The 22104-nt window shown below is 48.2% G+C and overlaps 1 protein-coding gene across 1 annotated transcript in view; it reads left to right on the top strand.

The window, feature by feature from the left end:
- The window catches only part of SYVN1 (synoviolin 1), an 890352-nt gene that overhangs the window by 88028 nt on the left and 780220 nt on the right, over positions 1 to 22104 (top strand). Inside the window, exon 2 of the mRNA XM_069644965.1 lies at positions 15058 to 15212. Coding sequence (XP_069501066.1) covers positions 15081 to 15212 — 132 coding nt within the window. The 5' untranslated portion in view covers positions 15058 to 15080. The remainder of the gene's footprint in view (positions 1 to 15057; positions 15213 to 22104) is intronic.

Here is a 22104-nt window from a genome sequence, read left to right as displayed (position 1 = left end):
GAAAAAAACCAGCCCAAACGGAAAGGACAATCTATAACGGATACCTGGTGTTTTAAGAGTTTTGACCACTACCTACATGTCTCTCTGTTTTTGCAAAGTCACTAGTCAATAATCTCGATACAGCAGAATTTCTGTCCCATTATATATCCGTGCAGAAGTTCTGGCAGCTCTTAATATCTGCTCCTTGGGTATAATGCAAATGCCGCCAACATATTACAAGGGCAAGCTCCCGGTTCTGTCCTCCTTGGTCCCGTCATATGGACCCGATCTAGCGGAATGGCAATGTCTTACTCGGCTGCCATCAGGTCCGTGAAAATCTGTGTAAATAGCCGGTCTTCAGTCTGGATCCATGACCATTTCCGGAGGATTTTTAATTCAGATGTTAGAGTGCCTGGATCGATTCTCTAAATCTTCATATTGGATTTCTAAGTGTCCTCCTTGACAGTTCTTCCATTGTAAACTCCACCTGTCTGCTGTCATATGCAAGTTCTTAAATTGCACGCTCATTCGTGGTGACCCGCTCACCAAGCGAGGACATTTCTTTGCTAAAATCTGCCAGTGAGCACTTAATTTCCGAGGTGAATGCGGTAACTGTAAGTGGAAATACGCTGCAATTTTGAAAATCTTGAAAACTCTTAGTAAAATCTTCTTTGGAAGCATCCATTTCAGAGTCTTTTATTTGCGATGCCAATGGATGTTGCAGCAGAGATGGAGCCAAGGACTTAGATGCGTCCGAGTCCCTTGCCCAGAGTATTTCCAATGGATTGGGCAGTTTTTGGTGTGGCTGTGTTTGCCATATCAGGGTCTGTTTCTTCCTGCCTCTTGGCATATGCTTGATGTCGTGAATCCAGCAAGGATACCTGGCTCAAACTGCAAACCTTCTGTTGGCGGTACTTGGGTTTAAATTGAAAACCTGTATTCCAATTCTGAGAGGTGTGAGAGGTGTGCCCATATGAAATGAAACGGTATTCTTGACAGCCCAATACTTTAATGTCCTACTAGCTTCAGGCACGTAACAAAGTACTTTGTGGGGAGATGATAGCCAGCTCCTGGAAAAGGGCTGTAGGCATGGAGCGCTCCCACCCTCTGCCAAAACTCTGGGTTAAACACCCACAGTCCACCACTCTTTCCAAAGTTGCAAGAGAATGTCCCTGGTTTATGGTGGCGCCGAAATCTTTTCTGCACACTTTTGGTAAAGAACCACTCTGACACGCCCTGCCCTCTGCCTGCCAAAACTAGCGTGGGTCCACCTCTGTCACCCAGGCCACCATCCAAACAAATTCGACTCTGAGGGACTGTCTGCTGGCTTTCTGCTGCCTGCTCCAGTCAGGGGCATCCGACCCTGGGGATCTTATCGCTCTGTTGCCGTTATGAAGGGCTGTCTGTCCAGACTGCTCCTGGGCACAGCTCACTACTGCGCTGTCACCGGACCTCCCGCAGGCTTCCAGACCACTCTTAACAACACAAGGGAGCCCTGCACCCTCATACGGCCGCCCTGAGGGGAGCCAGATCCAAGCTCTGGGGACACCAGAGTGAGAGGGACACAGCCCAGATCCTTCACACAGGTCGCCACCCCCACCATCAAGCCTACTTCGATCGAGAAGTCGACGTGCCAGCACTGACGCACAATGGCTGCCCTAGATCTGCCAGAGGGTTTCAGCCCGTTAATAAACTGCAATCACAGACATCCTCTTCACAAATTGCATGAAGGAGACGCTGTTGTGCCGACAGAGCGCCCGCACACACGTCCTCATCATGCGGTGGACATCTTGGAATCCAATATTGATGTTTTTAAACATGCAGTGATCGAGCACAAAACTAGTATAAACCTTGGAACTTGGACCATAATTTTGAGCGGCACATTCCAGGAGAACTAATATTATGCAATCACATCATTAAAATCGAAGCATTGTTTTTAAAAGGAGACCAAACTAATTCGGGGGATATAACTTACACTTTAGTTCAATTTAAAGCACAAAAGAGCTGACGTTTTGGAGAATTAGACAACATAGCTTTTGGTGGCACTAAAAACCTCGCAGAATATCAAGATGTGTTCATGCAGACAATTTATAGATTCACAAGGAATGATTGCAGATTCTAAATAAATCTGATATTCTAATAAAATGGCTTAATCCGTTGCAGTGAATGGAAAAAAAGAAAGTGACTTATTGGCTTGTGCTCAATGACTGCTTGCAAAGCTGCAATGACCAGAAATCTGTAGTCCCACTCTATCCGGATATGTGACCATCACAAATATGGTGACTTTATCTGATACTAGCGAATATGACAATGAATCTGGTTGTAATATCTGAGCATGTGAACTGGATATGGAACTTGCGTATATGTTTTTCATTATTCTAGATAATTGTCTCTATTACTACACTCAGGATGAGCTTAAAGAAGGATATGCTATAGTTTAGTTTAACATGATTGCCTTTAGTAATGGCAGTTTCTTTTTTTTGGATCTATTACACTCCCATCACACAGGAAGGAGTACCATGTGCACCACACAGTGGCCAGAAGTCGAAGCTTTGTAACTTTGAAATTGAGGTATGCTCTATCAAGTTTGTGAGAAACCTGAAGGTGTCTGCCTTACTAATCCCCGGGGATCTGTCATCCAGGTGGCCAGGACACGGCCATCGCTATTGGATCCAGTTCCTGGGGGTGGACCAGTGGGGGAGGATTACCTTGATGAACGGTCTTCTAGGAGTGGAACGCCGACAGGTGGGATGCGGTACCCCCTTCCCTGTAACACCTTGTCCCCATCCTTCCCCATAGGATATCTAGAAACTCTACCCCCTTTCTAACACAAACACTTTCCTACACTGTGACAAATTGACTAACGCCAGAGACGTTTACCTCGCATGTCAAAACACAAGGGTCAGGCAATTGACGACAACTTCACACACCCGACAGCCCTTTCTCTTCCCCACAGGAATAAAAGGCAGAGCACGAAAGCACACTTCGAGCAAGGCCAACAGCACAAGGCAGTAGCTATTGCGAACCAGAAGTTCAAACAGAGACGAAAGGTGGCGAGACCCGAAAGGACAGTTCCCATGCCCTTTTCAACCCAGACCCGCGAAGCCTCCACAAAAGGAATCGTAAGACCGGGATATACAGCTGGTGTGTGGCGTGGCAGATGTCAACAGTGCACGGGGGCCTCCTGCGCTGACAGCTCGGGCATGGAGGCATGCTGGCTACCTGGTACTGTCCTGGACTCCGAGACCAGCAACGCCAGAGAGTTCAGCACAGCCGGCGAGTCCGAGAGAGCTGATAGTGAGCCGGACTGTGTTGAGCTGAAGGTTGCAATCGGCAACATATTGTGAACGCAAGGACTTGTGAAAAAAGGACTTGGCTGAGTTATGAACTTTAAAGAAAGCATGGATAAGGTCCAGATGCAGAGTGGTCCGACGCCACATGGGCGTCTATTCAAAAGACTCTGACCGCAACCTGTTTGTCGAAACTACATATATTGAGAGGCCTTGGGGAAGGCCGGTGTGAGGTGTCAAGGGGTCATACGAGGGTTGAGCAAAACCCCTCGTACAGTCGAAAGTCTTTGACACGTTAAGAGGCAAAGTGAATTGTGTGACGCGTTGAGAAGCAAAGTGAATTGTGGGAACAAGAACTGTGTAGCCTGACTAGTGCTGAGACCCGGACTTGGGCAAAGGGAAGAACCTAAGGGGTCTAAAGAGACTGTATTGTGAACTGTGGCAAGTGTGAACCCGACAGAGGGATGCCGAGAGAAAGCTAGGGAAGGGATCCCCGTTTTCTCATGAGAAGAGCAAATCATGAATGGTTAGAAAATCATGAACTGTGTTAAAAATGGCTATATGAACCTGATAGCAGGATGCCAAGGGGACAGCTAAGCAGAGTGAATCCCGTATTGTGATAAGCCAAGAGAAAGCTAGGGGAAGGGGGACCGCCGCTTTCTGAGATGCTGAACATTGTGTTAGAATGGCTGTGAACCTGATGGAGGGATGCCAAGAGGAAACCAAGAGTGAATCCTGTGTTGTGATAAAGCAAGTTGAACATTGTGATGGCGAAGGATGTCCACAGTGAATGATTGTTTAACTTGTGATTGAAAGGCTGTAGTGAATCTGACAGAGGGAGGACAACACTGAGGGAAGGATTGAAACTCAACAGAGGGGGATCCTAAGGAAAAGAGTAATCGCCAGACGGAAGGAATTTTTTGTTCAGGCCCTCTGAGGTGAAAGACTTTGTGTAATAGCGACTTGGCCACAGAAGGCCCTGATGTTTTGGAACTGAACTATAACCTTGTGCTAGCGAGGACCAGGAGTGTCCTGTGCTCGGAGGTCCCGCCTTATCCCATGCTAAAAACATGGGGAAGGGAGACTCCATCCATACCATCCTGACTTATAATTTTGTGAATACTTCTTTCTTTTCTGGTGAACATTATCCCACACTACTTTGTAACTTGGTGGTAAGGATTGGCAATAGTTCTTCTTTTTTTTTTCTTTGTTTTTTTTTTAGTATAGGTCCTTTTTTAACGCCACCAGGACTGCCTTATTTCCTTATTTGACGATTGTCGCTTGCTACCATCTTAGATTTAGGTTTAGATTAGGCATTTTTCTCAACCATTCATACAGTTTAATAAACACCCTTGAACTGTGATTACTGGTCTGCCTTTACTGTTTTCACCAGGAGTTCCTTACAGGTTGCACAAAGTCACATTTTCCCAGTTTATGTTAAAGATTACTTGATCCATTACTTCAAAAGGTTTAGCAGTTTGATATCTTTTGTTTATTTCTTGTTACACATATTATGTAGTCCACCCGCAGGGTGCGAATCCTGAAAGGGTAGTTCTTTCTTAACTTAACAGGAAGCCATTGCAATTTCCTGAGCACAGGAGATGGAGAGAGAGATGAACATCCCTGGTTGTATTGGTGACATTGCGTGCCTCTGCATGCTCTAGTTCCTGAAGCTGGAGGATGGTATAATTGGAAGATCCAGCAAACGGAGCATTGCAGTCGTCTGATTTAGATCAAATAATTGTTCTAGCAATTGAAGCAGAGTGTGCTTCAGAAAGTAAAGGTCTCATCTGCCTTAAGAGCATCAAGTGATTATTTTAGTAATGTTTTGGCCTTGCTTTGGTCTTTTATATTGTGTTCTAATAGTGGAATTTTAGGATAGGTGTCGATAGCAAGACTAATTTCTTTTGCTTTTGTTTAATCCGAGCAAATTCCTAGTCATTCACTTACTCATTTCACCAAAAAAGAATTGCATCGGTAAAGGGTTAGCCTGGAGGTCCCCAGCTAAACGGAAAACATTCTCCAGCATGGGGTCTGGCATGGATTCACATGCTCATGAATATTCCCCGTTGTCAGGCTGGGAATCCTCGGTAAAGAAAAAAACTGCATCAGGTTCGTTTCTGATCTGTCTTTCTTAGTAGTAACCAATCACTGGCCTCTGGGTCATATTGCCCCCAGCCAATGACTGCCCTCTCCCTAAGCCCCTCCCCTGGCGGCCATCCTCAGATTTTTATCGCACGTTCAAGTGTTGGGAGTCCTCGTGCTATAGCTCTCAAGCTTTTACTGCGTTTTGCGTTTTTTGAAGAGATTTATCTAATTTTTTTCAGTCAATCGAGCCTCAAGCTCCGTTTCTACTTCCGACAGACACCGCCTCCGAGGAGGAACTGGTGGAAATCGTGGAGGGCCCAACAGCAAGTTTGTGGAATCCCGACGAGGAGGACGAAGGAAGTGACGGTGGCGCTGACGAGGCTCCTGTGGAGGAGGAGCAACCATCGCGCCCGTCAGAACCCGAACCACAGGACAACTCGGTGGCCATTTTGATGGTAATCCAAACCTTATGCACGGAGATAAGGACGAGATTGCCCCTACCCCCAACGGACGACCCAGCAGAACCGGGCCCGTTGGGAAGCCCTCCAAAGAAGAGGAGGAGAGTTAATCACCCCTGCCCTTCCAGCCCTCACGGCCTTCTCAGCCTTCTCCTTCCCGTATCCCTGGGGATGACACAGGAACAGATATGGCCACGATGGGGACGGATGATGAGGGTGGTGACGACGGGACGGACCTCCAACCACCTCCTCGGGCCTCCATGCCTGATGAAATCGGCTCCTTCCAGGCCATGATTGCCAGGGCATCCAAGCTTTTCCACCTCTGCCCCGAAGAACAGAAGAAGGAAGGTTTCCTTTATCAACGGCGCGAGGCCAAGAGGAAGACGGTCCTTGGGGTGCCGTTGCTGGATGACATCTGGGACGAGGGACTTGTTCTTCTGAAGAACCCGTCCACTACACCTGCCAAGAGGGACCGGTATGAGAAGTACCGGGTCCCCGAGGTCGCCCCGTTGTGCCTTAGGGCACAACAGACCCCGGATTCGGTCGTCTCGGCGGCAGCCAAGAAGAAAGCAGGGGGGGGGTATCGGCCTCAACTTAGACTTCCCCACCGGACGGCGAGGGAAAGAAACTGGACGCCATGGGACGACGAGTCTTCTCGTCGGTGGCGACGACGATTAAGACGGCCAACACCCTAGCGATTGTGGCCCGCTACGACAGGGAGTTGTGGTACAAGATCGCCCCCCTGTTGGACTTCCTGCCAGACGACAAGAGGGCGGAGGCCCTAGCGATCCTACAGGAAGGTGAGGTGGCGTCGGACCACGCCATAACGGTAGCCGCGGACATTGCCGACACCGGTTTCCGCCAGTTGGGCAACAGCGTTTGCCTTCGGCGGCGGCTGTGCAAGCCAAGGTTTTGGACATGCCCTTCGACGGGAACAATCTGTTTGGTAAGACAGTGGATGAGTCCCTGCAGGCCATCAAGACCGACACAGACGGCTCGGGTCTTGGGAGTTCTGCAGCAATGACTGCCGCCCTTTCGGAACTCTGGAGGCAAGCAAGGTGCGGCGGCGGCTCCTCGACATACCGTCAGGCGGCCCGCTCCTCGTCGCAAGAAGCCTAGAGGGCACGAGGCAAGTCAGGTGGATCTCATCGCCGTCGCCAGGGAGGCCAAGGCGGCAAGACCGCTGCCAAGTAAGACTGAACCGGCCGTTATGTCGGGCCCCCACCGCAGCACCCCGGTGGGATGCCGGCTGACTAAGTTCGTCAGCGTGTGGGAGTCCATCTCCACCTACCGTTGGGTGCTGGATGCCCTGGCCCACGGGCACACTCTGGAATTTCTAAAAAGTGCCCCTGCATTCCTCCCGTGGCCAGGAAGGAAAACCACATCCCTCAACTGCTGTTAGAGGTAAGGGCGATGCTCAAGAAAGGAGCTATCAAGCTCGTCCCAAAGCGGCTATGGGGCTCCGGAGCATACTAAAGCTACTTCCTCGTCAGAAAGAAGACGGGAGGATGGCGTCCCATCCTGGACCTCCGTCGACTAAACAAATACATCAAGGCACAGAAGTTCTGGATGGTCACCCTCCAGCACGTGCTGGGCCAGCTGGAGGAAAGCGACTTCCTATCGTCGTTGGATTTGGAGGATGCGTACTTTCACATCCCCATTCTAAAAGGACACCGAAAGTTTCTCAGGTTCGTAGTCCAAGGACGGCACTATCAGTTCAAGGCCCTCCCATTCGGTTGAAGTCGGCGCCCAGGGTATTCACCAAGTGCCTAGCACCAGTGGCGGTGAGGCTGCACCTGCAGGGGATCCACGTCTACCCCTACCAGGACGCTTGGCTCATCCGAGCAAGGACAATTGAACTCGCAGTCGAACACACAGCGAAGACCGTCCGGCTGGTCACGGACCTGGGATTCTCCATCAACTTCCCCAAATCCCACCTGATTCCGTCGCACTGTTTCTGGGAGCCATGCTCGACTCAGTAGCGTGATTGGCCTCGCCGTCGGAGGAAAGGACGAAGGCCATCCTGGGCCAGGTGCAGCGTCTGCTGGCCACGGACGTTGCCAGGGTGAGGTCCATCAAGACCCTTTTCGGGATGATGTCCTCATACATCTATCTGGTGCGCCTGTGCGGGCTTCGGATGCGTCCTCTACAGGAGTTCCTCGACGCCCGTTGGATGCAAGCGGCAGGCAGTTTCGAGGACAAGCTCTCGCGCAACGAGGTTTTCCGCCAAGCAATTCGGTGGTGGGGCACCCGTGCGCATCTCGCGGCGGGCACGGACTTTCAGACCCCAGCACATCAGGTGAGGGTGATGACAGATGCCTCCCTGGAGGGGTGGGGAGCGCACACCAGAGATCTTCACACGAGAGGTCTCCACATCAACATACTGGAGCTCTGAGCAGTGTTCTGGGCCCTCAGGTCGTTCCTCCCGTCCCTCAAGGGCAAGGTGGTGAGGATCTTCACCGACAAGGAACCCGATCCCCAGCCCTATCCAAGGAAGCCCAGGGATAAAGCACACTATCACAGACTCGCTCAGTAGGGAGCTGCGCTCGTGCCACAAGTGGGAACTACGCCAGGATCAAGTGGATCGACTCTTCCAGCGATGGGGCAAACTCCAGATCGACCTGTTCGCGACGAACCCCAAGTGCCAGAGGTTCGCCAGCAGGTTTCCCCAGCCGAGGAGCATGGGCGATGCTTTCTCGTTCCCCTGGGACGGCCTGTTCCTGTATGCGTTTCCTCCGTTGCCGTTGCTGCTCAGACTCAACCAACTCAAGAGGTCCCAGTGCAGGATGATCCGCGTCGCACCGGCGTGGCCGAGATGGATCTGGTTCCCGGACCTTCTGGACTTGTCAGCGTCCCGACCAGTCAAACTGTCGACGGACGCAGATCTTCTCTCCAGAGAGGGAGGCGGCATCCTTCATCACGACCCAGAGTCGCTGAACTTGCAGGCCTGGCTCCTGCAGCACTAGAGTTTGGAGGGTACGATATCCCGGTGGACTGCAGAGAGGTTCTTGCAAAGGCCAGGGCGTCCTGAACTCTCAAGTGCTGCGGACACAAGTGGAAGGGGTTCTCTGTCTGGTGCCGTGCACAGAAGATCAACCCTCTACGGATTACGGCCCCTCAAGTGCTACCGTACCTACTGTCGCTGGCCAGAGCGGGACTAGGGCATGCCTCCATCAAGGTACACCTGGCAGCGATTTCCCGATACACCAGAAGTAATGGAGCTGGTCAAGGTGTAAAATGCAGCGCAACAAAAGACCAATGATTCCCTGGTAGATTATCGTTAGATGAGAATCTTTTGCATCAATGAATGTCATTTAAATACCTCTATATGGCAGAAAGCCCTACCGGCGATCTCCTAGTAAATGTCACTAAGAAAGCTGTGTTCAATAGTTTTAGGAGAAAAGGTGTATTGGTAATCGGGCAATAGTTTGTGTAGTCTTCTGGATCAAGGGTAGGCTTCTTAATGCTGGATGGGCAAGGATCACCTTCACAGCTAATTGGTTTAACACTCCAAATATCGGCTAATTTCTTGGACAGTACTAGCCATGCACTAAAATGTCTGGCTCCTAATAACATGGTCAATATGTGAATGTTAATCGAGCGTATAAAGCGCAACATACACCCGAAGGCATCATGGCGCTATAGAGATCCAGTGACACACAAAGTGGAGCATTCAGTTACTTGAATAAAGTAGTTTTTAGGTGACGAGGAAAGGCCGGATGGTGTGACCTACTTTGAAGTTTCAGAGGAAGCCTATCCAATGATCGAGCAGCTGCGACAGAAAAAGCTCAGCTGCTGAACCTGGCTAGACTAATTCTTGGCACTCTTATCCGGAAATCCAAAGTGGAACGGAGTAGACGTGCCGGCACATAGCGACAACATTTTTGCTGCAGGTAATCGGGCCCTTGGCCATTGAATGCACAATGGACTAGGCACAGTGCCTTAAACAGAACTTGCTGAACCAAAGGGAGCAAGTGGAGGCTACGCATTCCTGACGAGACATGGTCCTGGGAGGAGAGGCCAAAAACTGTCTGTGCTGCAGTATTTTGCAGTACCTACAGTCGATCCTAAAGGTAAGCAGGATGAGACAAATGGAGGGCATTGCAGTAGTACAATGCACTCCGAATCAAAGAGGCCACCCGAGGGGGCCTGTAACTGAGGAAGGAACGGAAGTATTTTAAGCAGGACTCAGTTTAAAATGGCCTGGCTGGCAAACTGCACTAACCTGTGCCTCAATCGAGAGGGAAGCCAGTATCTTAACGCCTAAATTCTTTACCATTGGCACAGGTTGTGGAAAAGGACCTGGGGGCGGGGGCCAGTAGTTCGGTGTCCAGAGGGAGACGGCCGATAATGGTATACAATTGACACCTCGGTTTTTTCGCCGTTCAATTTAAACCAATTCTGGCCTGTCCGGTCCCAAACCTCTTTTTTAAACTGATCCTAAAATGTGCAGCCCGTAGATTATCGAGCGTCATCAACATACTTGTAACAACGCAGACCATAAGACTGGATAAGATTGTCAAGGGGCTGAACATGTATATTAAAAAGAATGGGAGAGCGCAGACCCCTTAGGGACTCCACATGAGAGTGCACAGGGAGACGACACAAGGGCTGTAGCTAAGAGTTTGTGAATGATCAGTCAAAAAAAAAGACCCAAACCAATCTAACGCCACTCCAGAGATACCAGCCAACGACAACTTGGTATGATCTATGGTGTCGCAGGCGGCTGACCATTCCAGTAATATTGGGACACCCATCCATACCCCTACTCCAGCCGCCCCCGATCAGCTAGCTTCGCCATATCATCCATGACTGATACCAGAATGGATTCACTGCTTCGGCCAGGCCTAAAGCTTGACTGGAATGGATTGAAAAAAGGTGGAGATTTCCAATAAATGACTCTCCGAGAGAATTCTTCTGAAGGGCAACCTTGGGTGAATATTTGTTTATAGTCCTTATGGGCCTGACCTTATTTATCATTTCGAAAAGCAAAGCTTTGTTAATTTTGGTGATGTGATGCACAGAAGCCTCCCTTTTCTAGTCCTGCATCAAAATTGAGATGACTAGGTGTCGTCTTTCGTTTGACTCAACGATCTACAACGCCTGCAATAGTATAAAGGGGGAAGGTTATGGCCAGACGAGAGCAATGCTGCATCGTCTGACCAATCTATAGTGAGTACAAGTGGGTTTATAGTGAGGATGTTCCATGCAGTGATCCAATCTAATGTGCGTTCTTTGTGAGTTGGGACGTTTGATATAAAATGGAAACCAAGTTCCTTGAGTGTATCTCTGTTATGGGAGGCCTGAGGGCCGCTGTGAACCCCTTAAATCCAGGTATAAATCCCCTAATGACACAAATGGAGTGGTAGGTTTCATAATGGAGTGGATAGTCTCCATCATCCTGATTTTTTTTAATTCAGATTTCTCCATTAACATAATAAATACATTATATCACAACAGATTACATAGTTGAGCTAGACTATAAAATAACTTAGACCAATTAACACCACAACCTTTACTTTTTTTAATATCACATCAGACCTTTGCCCATAAACCCGGCCTAAAATGTATAATACTAAATCTTTTCTTTTTTTTTTTTTTAAGACTGACCTAGGTAATTTATTGGATCATAGAGGAATTATTAGTTTAAAAATTAGAAACATAGCCTTCTTACAAGATTGAATATTTGATGCTAAAAAATGAGGTCTCAGCCATCTCATCCTCTCACTTTTGTAAAATGGGCAAAATAGAAAGTGCACCAGAGCTTTGTTCGCACCTACATTTGCATTTTGTTGAAACCTTTAACCAAATAGTTCTGTTCGCCAGTGGTAGCAGGTGTAGCCTGGCTTTAGTCTCTAGTTTAACTTGGTCGTAATTGTCTCCAAGAAGTAGTGCAGCTAGTACCGCATTGTAATGGACAATAAAAAGATTTAGGACGGTGAAGATTGGGTCTTACCACTGCTTTAGTTTACAGATACTAGGATTTCACTGCGTGAACTTTCTATCTAGAGATATGCTTTACATGTATTTCTTTTAAATGAGCCACCGAGAGCCCCTTTGCCCAACAATTTCCCTTTTTTATTTTTGCATTGCAGCACAAGCCAACGTAAGTGGAGTGCTGCATGGATACTTCGTGTTGCATCTTCTTTCCTGTAGCTAGCACTTCAGTTAATTTTGTGATGTGTGCACAACAGGCTGATGGCCGAAAACCTTTTTTTTTATTTGTATTTTATATTTGATTTTTATAAATGGTTGGAAATGATGCACATTAAATCTGCTAAATACATGACTTTAGAATAAACCAGTAGTAGATCAATTAATAGTGAATTTTATCAAGTAGCCTCCAGTTAATTATGCATATCAATATCTGTTTTGGAATACTAAAATAATAGAAACTATCAGACATTTAGGGAGACTTGTGTTAGAAGGGGTCGGAGGGAAAACCAACCATTAAGGTAAGATCTAAAATTACAGTGCAAACATTGTATTAACGTAATGAATCAAATTAATATTTCAAACACTCAAGATCTATTTTGTCAGATTTACTTTAGTGGTAAGAAAATTAATCGGGCGAATCCATTTCTTGTATTGCTCCATATCATTGTTTTTGCATAGGCTTGTTCAGTCCTGTAAAGATGGCATATATAGTTACACCATGACATGTAGTTTTATCAAAGCACTTCCAATTTGATGTAATTAAATAGGATGCAAAAGTTGAATAATTTGGGAGAGGTAATCTGAGCTATAGAATGTGTTAAAAAAAATTGTATTTGTCCCCCTTTCCCGAGTGCACGTATGTGCTCCTTTTTTATTTATTTACAGCAATAATGCATTTTTTTCAGTTCAACTTGCTCATGACTGTCCCTCATGGTTTAACACTTTTTCTTTGTGGCATCTTCCTTTTTTGACCACCTATATGTGCTCTCGTGTTGGAACATCCCATATAAGGGTATGGATTTTTGTGCAAATCCTGCACAGATTGGAATTGGGGGTTTGGGTTGACCAGTCGCAGTACACATCCCTGACAGTCTGCTTGGTTGGTGGGCAGATTGTGGGGAGCTGGCTGTCCTTTGACATCCTCTACCCTTTTGAATGTTTCGGGTCCTTTCCCTTGAAAGGTTTGGTTCTGCACTAGCCAAATTTAGGTTAAAAGGGACTGTCGGAGGATAATCGCCAGCAGACTGCAACTACAATCCGTTTTGGCTTAAGACATCCACTGCTGTGCAGACCTCCGCATTCGTTTTGACTGGAAAGGCTTACCCGGCTGCCTTACTCTATTGGACTATTTGGGCCAACCAGTCTAAAGCCTTGCGTTTGTATCTCACCTCCTTGAAGTCGTAGGTGCTTTTTTTGCCTGCACCTACTTGTGATTGGATTGAACCGGTCTGTACTTCTGCATGGACACCTCGATTTGAGCCTTGAACACTTGTAGCATCCTCAATGCATTGCTGGGACCTTGCCAACTCGCTGTTGTTCCTCACCTCGAAGAAGGGCCTGTTGCAACCCAAACCCCACCAGTGTTGCTTCTAAATACCTACTGACCCTGTCTGAGTCTTGTGAAATCTGCTCCTGAGGGGGTGGGGGGATCATGTGCTTTGTATTCCAAATGCAAACAGTGTTCACTGTTTGCTTGCGTCTCGCCACATGCCTAACCTAACCGTTGGAAGACACCTTGAACCTGCGACATGAGAGCCCTTTGCAGCCAAGCTAATGGTGAGCCTTGCTTTACTCAAAAATTCCCTATTGCCTTGGCTTTTTTGTTCATTCGTTTAGGTTTGGGTACCAAGATTGCCTAGGTCTCTTGAACCACTCTGATCCACATAGGAATGCGTTTGGCTGAAAGCCTTCTCTTTGCCATTGACTATCTTTCCAGGCCAAAGTCGCTGGAATCTGGATGTGCAGGCTTTTTATGCTGTCACTTAGGACTTAAGGACTCGTAATTTACGCTTTCTTAGCAAGAAAACTGACTTCAAACATTCCGCTCAAAAGTAAATTTGACGTTCCAACTGTTTCGATCCAACCTGTCAAGCCTATTGCTTGCTTTGGTTTAGCCACTTGAGCCTTATACGTGTATGTCATCAAATTGCCCCATCTACCTGTTTGGCTAGGGTTACTCACTTGTAGCAAACATGGCTACTGGGAAATGTAGGACGGGAGTTCAGTTTTCAATTGAGTGCCTTATAGCTGAGGCTTGTGATTTTTAGTTCATCCATTTGGTTTCCTTTAACCCCTCTGGGATCTGTATGTTGTGTTTTTCTAGCCGTGTTAATACCTTTAGTGATGTGTAACCCATTTGGGGTTACAAAACTGTGTGTATAAATGCTTCTAATTAATCTAGTACTTTGCATCCAGTTACTTGTACTACTATGGTAAGTTAAACTATTGCTTAATAGATCTAGTATTTTTGTACTTCCCTTTGTGTACCTCTGTTACTTACCAGTCTGTCATTAGCAGTACGAACACCAAGCCTACACCTCCTGATTCTAAGTGTTGCTGCTCAGCCATACTACCATTGTGTGTTTGGTTAGACTGAAGAGTAAATATTGTTCGACCACTATGTTGGCCTGTCCGAACCCCTCGCAAAGAGTGTGTTCTGAAAAACCCTCTAAACTGGTACAGTTTACTTTCTTTTTTTTTACCCAAAAGCTAATGAAACGTCCCTGATTATAAACTTGGACTTAGAGATAAAACACATTTTCTGCAGCTGGTACACTGACTCACTCAACGATCTTACATTATTTGTAGATCAATAATGGCAATCCCCTCTATTGCGCCCACAGCAATAGAACCAGCCAAGTGCCAGAAAGGAGCCCAAGCATAAATCATGTGCTTACAAAGACTGTTCAGGGAATGGGAATGCAGAATATTGTTGTATTTCTCCTTCTTTCATAGTAACGATTTTCATCTGTTTGGGACATGTAAAATGCAAACTCAATATATCAGCCATGAGAGCGAGATACAGAGAGAGATCTATTGGTACAAGATCATTGACATTGAAAAAGGATGGATATGAGCGGGAACAGTTTGGTCTCGTCAAAGTGTGGTTGGTTGATGTGGTTTGTGAGCCTGATGTGTCCTAACCTTTTATTAGGATGTTAGTTTGCAGTAGGTAAGCAACAAGAAAATGATGCAAAGGTTACAACTTTAATGTACTAAAGCAACTTAGCAGAAACTGTCTAACTTCTAGTGTTTGTAAGTGTTTCTTGCTTTGTACCTACAGCATTTGTTATTTTGCTTTGCAGGGCCCTGAGGTCCGTCTGGAGAGATGCTGCGCGTTGCGGTCATGATTAGCGCCAGCCTGGCCCTGACGTCAGCCGTGGTGGCCCATGCCTTTTACCTTAAGCACCAATTCTATCCCACGGTGGTGTACCTCACAAAGTCCAGCCCTAGTATGGCAGTAAGTATACCCACATGTTTATACATCATACCCCTCAAACCTCTTGCCCCAACAGTTTCAGTACCACAATGAAGTTTGAGGTGCATTGATAGGTGTGTGTTTGGGCAGGTCTAGGTTCTGAAAAGATGGTTGTCGCCATAGGTCAGTGTTGAGGCGCATTTTGTGTAGATCCCTATGATCACACTTCTTTTTTGAGGTACTGGCATGTGGGACTATGATGTCCCTTTATTCCACTTTTCTTGCCACTGTCCATGATGTATTTGAGGTACATGGCTAGATGTGATGTTGAAGCCCAGCCTCCTTTCAGTGCCTAGGAGGCACAAATCACTTCACTAGGGCGAGTGAAGGATGGGGGTAAACAATGTGACTGGTCACAAGTTCCTGCAGAGTCTACAATGGGAGTAGCACTTGAAGGGTCCAAAGGAAGTGGCCACTTAGTAGGTAGTGCTAACATGTTTAATAATCTGCAGCAGGGAAATATACAACCGTGTGTTTGCCATGCATATTGTCCTTAGGTTCTGGTTGGCTATCTGTGATACCCTACTGTGAAGGCATGTTGGCGCAGACCACATTCCCATTTTGTGTGCCATGTGATACGCAAAGGTCTTGTGTGGAAGACGAGCAACCTTACCCCAGTAAGGTTGTTTATTGTTCGCAGCTAGATGAAGATAGTCCAACCCCAGGGTTCAAAATTGAGGGGAGCTGGGAACTGTTTAGCTTCTGCGTGTAGCCTAGAAGAGCCTGGTTAGCTTGACAGCAGCAGCTACCGGGAGCTACATTTGGCTCCCTAGACCAACCTTTGGCTCCCTAGACCAACGAATGCAGAGCAAACGCACCTATGTGAATTTAACTGTGTGCATTTGGGCAAACTAAAAATAAATATTGGGGACACATCTGTACACCATTTAAAGCATAAGGGGTCATTAAATGTACAAATTAATATATTTTATCATTTTTTTTTAAATGTTTATTTTAAACCAATGCAGGGTGACAACAGTCATAACAAAAGGAACACATTTATATATAAATAACCCCCATTTTCCCCGCATGTCAACAGAAGAGGGCCAGAGTCTCATCCGCTTGTGCCCTCTGCATCAGTCCTGGTCCCCTCTCCCCGCCAGGCCCCCCCACCCCCTCAACGCCAAGGACTCTCCTAACCTCCGGTGGCTTATAAGTTAAGGCTGGGAAGTTCCGGTCATAATCCAGGAATTGAGCCCAAATGTTCAGGAAATGATGTAGGAGTCCAGCTCTGGCTGCCATCACTTTCTCTGCGATCAAGTTATCCTACATCTTCCCCCACCACAAAGACCTAAAAGGTCCTTCAGTTGATTTCCAGGTACTGGCGACTATGATTCTCCCCACTAAAAGGCACTGAGTCATCAGCTTGGCTCTCCTTCCAGATCTAGGGTAAACCCCTGGGACCGGGGCTCCAAGAGAACAGGTTCGGGTTCCAGTGGAATCGCTGCTTGGGTAATGTTTTCGATGGTGGCTAGGCATTGTTTGCAGAAATGTTTTACTTTAGGACATAGCCACCACACGTGGAAGAAGGAGCCCGGCTGTCCGCAGTCTCTCCAGCAGGAGGGGTCCAGGGCCTGATTCATGTGGTGGAGCCTAAAAGGGGGGGGGGGTAATACCAGCGCAACAGTATTTTATATGCACATTCTCTGTTAGTGATGCAGCAGGATGATGAGTGTGTCCGTGTCCATATGTCCGCCCACGCCTGATCCTCCATCGGCTGTCCCAAGTCTGCCTCCCACTGCGCCATATATGGGGTCTTTGAGGAAAGAAAGTCTCCCTGTAGGTGTTTATACAGGGTGGAAATCCTCCCTGGCGCCAGAAGTTGCTGTAGGGTCAATTCAAGGGAAGTAGGGGTGCATGTTGCGGCTTGAAGAGTGGGTGAGAACACCAGTGGCAGAGTTGAATGTATGGGAATCTGTCTGTCACCCTGAGTTGGAAGGCCTCCTTGCATTGTTCAAAGGTGCGGCATAGACCCCCCACAAAGAGTTGGGCCAGAGTTTCAAAACTCCCTGCAATTCAATTTTTTAAATTCTGGGGTTGGGCCCCAGGGGAGAATTCAGAGTTATGGAAAATTGGGGAGTAGGGACCCAGACCCCTTGGGATCCCTCTGCATTTCAAGGCCCAGTCCCATATGCGCAGATTATGTTTAGTGGAGGATAGCAGTCCCCATCGCTGATGCTGTGGGGGAGAGATGTGCGAGGAAGTGTAGGGGAAGAGACGAGCGGGATTGTTCTACCTCCACCCATCTAGGGTGCTCCGAGGCCATCAGGCAAGCATGGGTGTGAGCTAACTGTGCTGCCACCTGATGGCCCTGCAGGTCAGGGACCCCCAACCCGCCTAGTTTAGCATTGCCCATCGTTGTTTTCTGATAAATCCTGGCCTTTTTTACCTTTCCAGATGAACCGTAGCATTTTCCTTTGCAGTCTGCGGAGTGCAGGGAGTGGAATTGTGACGGGCAGCGAGGAGCAGGAATATAGGAACCTGGAGAGAAGGTTCATTTTACAGGCTGTGATACGACCCATTAGTAGGATTTCTTGTGCTGACCAGTGCTCCAGGTCCTTTCAAGCTCTTTAAAGAGTGGGATAAAATGTACTTTATATTTATAAATTTATATTTCCTCCTGGCTCGAGGGAACCTGAACCCCCAAGTAAGAAATCATCCTATCCTTCCATTGAATAGGGCTAAGAGGGACGAGGGATTCCCGTACACCTGGTGTTAGGCCTATCCCCAGGGCTACAGATTTGTCAAACTTAATGGAGAAGCCTGTGACCCTCCCAAAACTATCAATTTCAGAGAGAGCCTGCTCTAGCGAAGTGCCAACCTCTGAGATGGTTAGCAAGACATTGTCTGCATAGAGAGCTATTTTGTGCTGGGAGGAGCCAATTTGTAGGCTCTTTAGTATTCAGTCTGATTTTTTGAGCAAAGGGCTCCATAACTAGTGCAAATGGAAGCGGGGACAACGGACATCCTTGTCTGGTCCCGCAACTTAGAGGACTTGGGCAGGAGAGAGCCATTAACCCTGAGGAGAGTTTTCAGGGATTTATAGTTGGCTAGGACCATATTTTGGAAAGCTGGTCCGAAGCAAAACGCTTCTAGGGTGAGACACATAAAAACCCAATCGACTTTGTCAAACTCTTTGGTAGCGTCCAGGGCCAGTAGCGCCAGTTTCCGTGAATCCTGAGATGCGATATTAATTAAATTTAAGGCTCTGCAGATATTATCTCCTGCACATCTGTTTTTAATAAAGCCGGTTTGGTCGGGATTGATTATGTTGGGCAATATGTGTGACCAGCGGTTTGCGAGGATTTTGGAGTAGATATTTGCGTCTGTCAGTAGGGCAATCGGTCTATAGGAGGCGTTATCTCTGGGATCTTTGCCCGGCTTGAGTAGAAGAACAGTGATTGATTCCTGCATGGAAGGGGTTGCAGAGCCTGATTCCCTAAAGCAGTTGAAGAGCGTGACCAGGCAGGGGATCAGTTGGGGCCAGAAGACCGCATAGAATTTAGTGGAATATCTGTCGGGCCAGCGGCTCGGGATTTAAGGGATTTAATGACAGCGTCCACCTCCTCACCTGAGATTGGAGCGTCCAAGTTTTCCTGGACCGAGTCTTTCGGCTGGGGAAGTGTCGCCTTCTGCAAATCTTCTCGTTCGCCCTGGTCTCGCGGAGGCGCAGCTATCACCTGCAGCAGATGAGCCGTTGCTAGCTGCAGCTTCTCTTGCTCCGCGTATTGCACCATGCCATGTTGGCCGCGAAGCCCAGCAATTGTATTTCTCCTCTTTGCCTTGGCTAGTTTTGCTGGGGTAATAGAATTGTTTTGATTTAGCCAGCAGATGTGCAGTATGTTCTGCATAGTGTGCTTCTATCTTTTTCCGGGCGACGCGAATGGGTCGCTGATTTTTTGGGGACCAGCCTTTTCGCTTATGATTCTCTTCTGCTTCTTGGAATTCCTCTTCAAGGACCAGGCGGGCTTGTCTTTTGCACCTATGATATGCTACTCCTTGCGCAATCAGTTCCCCTCAAATTACTGCTGTATCCTTTTTTGGGTTTTCCACGAAGAAATTCTGGATTGTTTCGGCAATTATCTCTCAGTAGCATAACATTAAGCATGGGGTCATACAAGGTCCATCTGCGTTGCAGGTTTGGAATTGTCATGGTCATGAAGTCGGGGGCACAGGCATGCACAGGAGACCTGGGTGGACACTGTCCTGGCGCCTTTGGCACCAGGCTCATGAACAAAAGTAAACAAGAACATCCATTTAACACCAAGAAGCTTTTATTATGGACATAGCACTTCAGATGCATTAACCTTGAACATTCCATCCATTAAGCAGCCCCCAGTGTATTCTTGGGTGTGGCTGCTAATGGATTGCCTTTGCAGATGCTGACTCATCGGTGTGGCAGCAGGCAGGCCAGAGCTACAGGGCGTGGTTAGGAACAAGACTGTATAAACCCACCGATCCCACAAGCAAACGCTTTGCGTTATTATGCACCTCGGTGCAGCGTGACGCTCGCGTCGCCTGGGATTCAACTTGCCTGAAGAGATCCTGCCATCCACAATCATACTCGCCATCCTGCGGATTCTGCTCTCACCTGAATGCTTCCTTCTGGCACTGCGGCTCACCTGCAAACATCTTGGAGCACAGTCATCTTCTTCCTGCACCGTGGCTCACCTGTAAGCATTTCGGAACGCAGACAGCATCATCTGGGCACCGTGGCACGATGCTCATCATCCAAACTCGGAGCATCTGCAACAGAAAGGGGAAAAGACGAGAGACATTGCAAGAAAGCAGAAAGAGGAGCTTAGTCGCAGCAGGACTGGACTGATACTCAGGAATCAGTGAAGGAACTCTATTGCATTAACAAGCGCCCCTGCCAGAAGCAGCAAGACGCAGAGCTCATCATTCACATTTACCAGGTGAGCCTTATGGGCCGGTACGTGCCCACTGAAATCGCACCTTGGGTCGAAGGGTTAGGGAGATACCATAGTCACCTATCAGCGTACTCGCGTTTCCCCATATCCACACAGGAGCAGTGCCACCGATTGTCACTGCCCACAGCTGATTCGCAGGGGACGAAATCTGAAGAGGGTGATCTAATTCCAGGGAGGGCTGCATCTGTGCCCCAACGCCTCCGCAGAGACCAGTTGAGCGTAACAGGAATTGGATTGTGCGCTCGAAGCGCCAAAGTTACAGGAGCATGGTCGGATAGAATTCTAGAGCCAATGGATACCCAGTCAACATAGGCCAGACTCTGTGGATATGTAAGCAAAAGATCGATCCTAGAAAAGGTTCTGTGTACATGGGAGTAAAAAGAGAAATCTGACTCGGTGGGATGGAGCACCCGCCATGAGTCCACCACGTCCAAGGTCCTGAAGAGGCTGAGGAGACTGATAGCAAGCTTGAAGTCTTTGGGGGTGGGAGGATGTGATCTGTCACTGGTGGGGTCTGGAAACCCATTTTAAGTCCCCTCCGATTATGATTTGACCTTCTGCAAAGGGGGGGGGGGAGCATTGCCCAGAGACTCGTAAAAGGTAGCTTGTCCTTCGTTGGAGGCATACACTGAGATGAATGAGTATAGTTGTCCCAGCAACAGGCATTTGACCGCTATGTAGCGGCCCTCAGGGCGTTGTTTCGTTTCCAAAATTTGAGGGTTCAACCCTTTTGCAAAGAGGATCGCAGTTCCCTCCTTCTTTGTGCCGCCAGAGGCCAGGAATTGGAGTGGGTAGTGTTCAGCGCGGAGTCTGCCGGCAGTAGATGGGTCTCTTGCAAGAAGGCCACTGCGGCGTCTTCATCCTGCAGTCTCTGCAAAATAGATTTGCGCTTGGCGGGGGATTTCAGCCCTCTAATATTGAAGGAGACCAGCTTCAAGATTTGATGATTCGTGGTGGAGTCTGACACCGTGGTGGGGTCCAGGTGTGGGGATTGAGATGAGCGCGTGTCAACCAGCATTTCGGGGAGTCTTTAGCTGGATGTCACCCTGCATTTGGGATTTTAACCTAGGTCTCCAATGGGAGGCCGGAACTTTAACCTTCCGGGGGGGCGACTTTTTGGGTTCAGCACCTCCGCAGGCTAACCGGGTCAAAATGTGTCCCCAGCCAACCGGGCTAGGGCAGGAAACAAGCTCTGTGTTTCTTTCCAAGGACCTTTCGATGGCCTGTACCTTGGAAGTGGGCATGGGCCGTGGGAAGTCATGTTTCGGGGTCAACGAAGCTATACCAAGTAGCGCGCAACCTTCGAGGGAGCGATGGGGTGGGACTCCAGTATCAGGCCGGAGCGGTCCATAGAGTTGCCCTCGGTTTCCCAGATTCACAAGCCCCAGAAGCTTGTCATTTCTGCCGTGGGTCACTTTCCCTTCCTGCTCCTCTGCACCCTCGACCAGGACGCCCGTCTCGGTTTCGGCAGGGAGGCAGTTGTCACGCTCTTTGCGCCCTCGGGAGCCGGGTTCCCTGAACCCCCAGGGGAGTCCGGGTGTAGGATCTTCTCTGCATCTTCAAGATGACTAATTCTTCAGAGGGTACCCTTATAGGAAAATTGCAGTGCCATTGGAGGAAGAGAGTTAGAGGTCGGAGGGATCTGCTCTGTAGCGTGAGGGGGGAAGAGATCCTGATATGTCTGGCGGGGGGAGCCCTGAAAAGTCAGTTTGTCCCGGGACCGACCTATTGCTGATATGGCTTCTTTTGTGGTGTAAAAGTGCACCCTTGTTACGTCGGGGGCGGGGGGAGAAATCTGAGTCCACCCCTTGTCGAGGGCGTAATCTGTGGGTGCAGTCCAGTATCAGCTGGTGTTTGTCTAGCTGAGGTAGTAAGGATTGGAAGAAGTCCCCCCGCGTATTCCGACAGGTCTTTGTCTGGGACTGAGGATGGAATGCCCTGAA

The sequence above is a fragment of the Ambystoma mexicanum genome, chromosome 2p (genome assembly GCF_040938575.1).
Source record: "Ambystoma mexicanum isolate Mex_15411 chromosome 2p, UKY_AmexF1_1, whole genome shotgun sequence".
In the NCBI taxonomy this organism is placed as follows: domain Eukaryota; kingdom Metazoa; phylum Chordata; class Amphibia; order Caudata; family Ambystomatidae; genus Ambystoma; species Ambystoma mexicanum.
The sequence above is the reverse complement of the archived record's forward strand: the minus strand, read 5'-3'. Positions and strand labels throughout refer to the sequence as shown.